This window comes from Mandrillus leucophaeus, unplaced genomic scaffold, assembly GCF_000951045.1.
Source record: "Mandrillus leucophaeus isolate KB7577 unplaced genomic scaffold, Mleu.le_1.0 Scaffold112, whole genome shotgun sequence".
Taxonomy (NCBI): Eukaryota; Metazoa; Chordata; class Mammalia; order Primates; family Cercopithecidae; genus Mandrillus; species Mandrillus leucophaeus.
In genome coordinates, this window is record NW_012099432.1 from 1,837,624 (window position 1) to 1,841,543 (window position 3,920).

Consider the following 3,920-nt stretch of genomic DNA (forward strand, 5'->3'; position numbering starts at 1 on the left):
GGCGGGCGCCTGTAGTCCCAGCTACTCAGGAGGCTGAGGCAGGAGAATGGCGTGAACCCGGGAGGCAGAGTTTGCAGTGAGCCGAGATAGTGCCACTGCACTGCAGCCTGAGCGACACAGCGAGACTCTGTCTCAAAAAAAAAAAAAAGAAAAGAAAACAATGTCACTAGTGTCACTAGAGGGCCAGCACCACAGAAGAAATCTCACTGGAACACCTGACTTCAAATGTGACCTTGAATCTCGCTGAGCTCTCAGATGTAAATGCCAGTTCCCCAAAACGTGAGGAACTGAGAAACAGGTAAAGTGACATCACATGGACACAGCCAGCCCCACACAAACCAGAAAAACATGCGGAGCAAAGGCCCCAGGGCTCCTGCAAGTCAAATGTAGAAGCCACCACCTGCCCTCATACAAACAAGCAAACTAGAGAAGAAAACCCCTTTTCAACAGTGGAAAATCAGTTGCCGGGCATGCTGGCTCATGCCTGTAATCCCAGCACTTTGGGAGGCCGAGGCGAGAGGGTTGCATGAGTCCCGGAGTTCAAGCCCAGCCTGGGCAACATAGCAAGACCCCATCTCTTTAAAAAAAGAAAAAAAATTGGCAGGCACGGTGGCTCAAGCCTGTAATCCCAGCACTTTGGGAGGCCGAGACGGGCGGATCATGAGGTCAGGAGATCGAGACCATCCTGGCTAACCCGGTGAAACCCCGTCTCTACAAAAAATACACAAAACTAGCCAGGTGAGGTCGCGGGCGCCTGTAGTCCCAGCTACTCGGGAGGCTGAGGCAGGAGAATGGCATAAACCCGGGAGGCGGAGCTTGCAGTAAGCTGAGATCTGGCCACTGCACTCCACCCTGGGCGACAAAGTGAGACTCCGTCTCACAAAAAAAAAAAAAAAAAAGAAAAAAAATTAACAAAGAAAAAAAAATTAGCTGGGTGTGGTGGTGCGCACTTATAGTCCCAGCTACTTGGGAGGCTGAGGTGGGAGGATCACCTGAGCCCAGGACATTGAGGCTGCAGTGAGCCAGGCTGCACACTGCAACCTGGGTGAGAGAGTAAGACCCTGTCTCAAAAAAAAAAGAAAAAAAAAGAAAAAGAGACTTAGGATACAGATCAGCCACAGCCATTGTGGGCCCTTATTGGATTCTGATTCAAACCAAGTAACCCCAAAAAAGATACATCAGAGATGATCTGGGACATCTAAATATAGAGTGCAATGAAATGACATCAATGTCATTAAAGGATGACCATTAACTTGGCCACGTGGGATACGAGTTTTGTAAAAGGGTCTTTATCAGGAAGGGTTGCACAGCGGGTACTTGTGGGAGTGGTGGGAAAATACCTGGGATTTGCTTTTTTTTTTTTTTGGAGACAGAGCCTTGCTCTGTCCCTCAGGCTGGAGTGCAGTGGCATGATCTCAGCTCACTGCAACCTCCGCCTCCTGGGTTCAAGCGAGTCTCATGCCTCAGCCTCCCAGGTAGCTGGGATTACAGATGCCTGCCACCACGCCCGGCTAATTTTTGTATTTTTAGTAGACATGGGGTTTCCTCATGTTGGCCAGGCTGGTCTTGAACTCCTGACCTCAGGTGATTCACCCGCCTCGGCCTCCGAAAGTGCTGGGATTACAGGAGTCAGCCACTGCGCCCAGTCTGGGATTTGCTTTAAGCTGGAGCTTCTCCAACTTGAAGATGCATGTGAATATCCTGTCTTTATTTTATTTATTTTTTGAGACATGTCGGTTTCACTCTGTCACGTAGACTGGAGTACAGCGGCACGATTATAACTCATTGCAGCTCCAACCTCCTGGGCTCCAGTGATCCTCCCGCTTCAAGCTTCCTGAGTAGCTGGGACTACAGGTGCGTGCCACCACACCCAGCTAGTTTCTTGTATTTTTTGTAGAGACAGGGTTTTGCCGTGTTGCCCAGGCTGGTCTCAAACTCCTGGCCTCAAGTGAGCCTCCTGCCTCAGCCTCCCAAAGTGCTGGGATTACAGGCGGATTACAGGCGGGAGGCTCCTGCCTCAGCCTCCCAAAGTGCTGGGATTAGGTGGGAGGACTGAGAGAGGCCAGAAGTTTGAGACCAGCCTGAGCAACTAGTAAGACTCCCTCTCTATAAAAAAATTAAAAATTGGCAGGGTGTAGTGGCACACACCTGTAATCCCATGACTTTGGGAGGTTGAGGCAGGCAGATCACTTGAGCTCAGGAGTTCAAGACCAGCCTGGGAAACATGGCAAAACCCCATCTCTACAAAAAATTACAAAAATTAGTCTAGTGATGTGTGCCTGTAGTCCAGTTACTCAGGAGGCCAGGGTGGGAGAATCACCTGAGCCGCCCTGGAGGCCCAGGTTGTAGGGAGCTATGATCACGCCACTGCACTCCAGCCTGTGTGACAGAATGGAGGCCCTGTCTCACAAAATATCACAAAGAAAAAATATATGTAATAATTTAAAAATTGGCCGGGCATGGTGGCACATGCCTGCCGTCCCACCTACTTGGGAGGCTGAGGTGGGAGGATTGCTTGAGCTCAGGAGTTCGAGGCTGCAGTGAGCTATCATCGCACCACTGTACACCAGCCTGGGCAAAAGAGCAAGACTCTGTCAAAAACAAACAAATAAAAAAACAAGAAAGGAAAAAAGAAAACAAAGGAAAATTGAAAGCATCTCCAGCGTATGGAAGGTTTGCTATATCAAGCCTGCCTCAAGGGTCTCATGGAGACATAGACAAGTTACAGAGCCTCTGAGAAACCCAATTCTCCTTCTTGCTTTTTTTTTTTTTTTTTTTGAGACGGTCTCACTCTGTCGCCCAGGCTGGAGTGCAATGGTGCAATCCTGGCTCACTGCAACCTCTGCCTCTCTGGGTCAAGTGATTCTCCTGTCTCAGCCTCCCGAGTAGCTGGGATTATAGCTGCGTGCCACCACGCCTGGCTAATTTTTGTATTTGTAGTAGAGACAGGGTTTCACCATGCTGACCAGGCTGGTCTCGGACTCCTGGCCTCATGATCTGCCCGGCTCAGCCTCCTAAAGTGCTGGGATTACAGATGTGAGCCACCGCGCCTGGCCCAGTCTCCTTCTTTCTAAATCCCCTGCTGGAAGGGTCTAGGAAGCAGATGTGATGGCGCCTCCCTGGCCCGAGCCCCCTCTCCTGCACCCAGTCCCCAAGGCCTCACCATGGTGAAGTAGCCGGCTGCCTGTTCCAGCAACCCTACCAGCCCCAGCTCAGTGAAGTGCTTCCCGGAGCAGAAGCCCTCCTCGTCGGGCGACAGGATGTCATCGGAGATGGCGGACTCCTCTAGCACGTTGGATGAGATGTTCTGGGGCAGAAGAGATGGCATCAAACCCTCGTCCCCACTGCACAAGTGCTGCCCACCGCCTGCCGCCCCCTGGCCTCTCACCTGGAAGGAAACACAGCCCACGGGCAGGTGGCGGTGGTCCTCAAGCAGGGCGAGGTACTCAGCCACGAGGGCGGCTGCATGCACCATGCACTGGGCGGCCTCGGCATGGTTGCCCAGCTCCGCGTGCTTCCCGGCCATGTTCTGCAGCCAGGTCAGCCGCAGGTCTGGTGAGCCCTGGTAGCCCCGGGCAATTCTGGAGTCCAGGTGAGGGGGGATGTGAGGAGGGGACTCACCTGGTCCTCCCCCTGCCTCCCACTTGTCCACCCCCTTCACTGGTTACCCCCATATCTGCCCCAAGGACCAGCCAATCTCCTCACCTGTACCCCATCGCCTCACTCATTCCGTCACCTGGCCATCCCTCACCTGTCTTCCCCTTCGTCTGTTTTCTCACCTGCTGGCCAGTCATCTGTCTTCACCTGTTTCCTCCCCTGGCTACCTTACATATTCCTTTTTTTTTTTTTTTGAGACGGAGTCTCGCTCTGTCGCCCAGGCTGGAGTGCAGTGGCCGGATCTCAGCTCACTGCAAGCTCCG

At 52.6% G+C, this 3,920-nt stretch overlaps 1 protein-coding gene across 2 annotated transcripts in view; it reads right to left on the bottom strand.

Annotated features, from left to right (window-relative positions):
* Positions 1-3,920, bottom strand: part of DOCK6 (dedicator of cytokinesis 6) — a 44,234-nt gene that overhangs the window by 6,967 nt on the left and 33,347 nt on the right. For both annotated transcript variants that reach the window (XM_011994841.1, XM_011994831.1), the window contains 2 exons: positions 3,389-3,581; positions 3,164-3,307 (listed from right to left, as the gene is read on the bottom strand). In XM_011994841.1, coding sequence (XP_011850231.1) covers positions 3,164-3,307; positions 3,389-3,581 — 337 coding nt within the window. The remainder of the gene's footprint in view (positions 1-3,163; positions 3,308-3,388; positions 3,582-3,920) is intronic.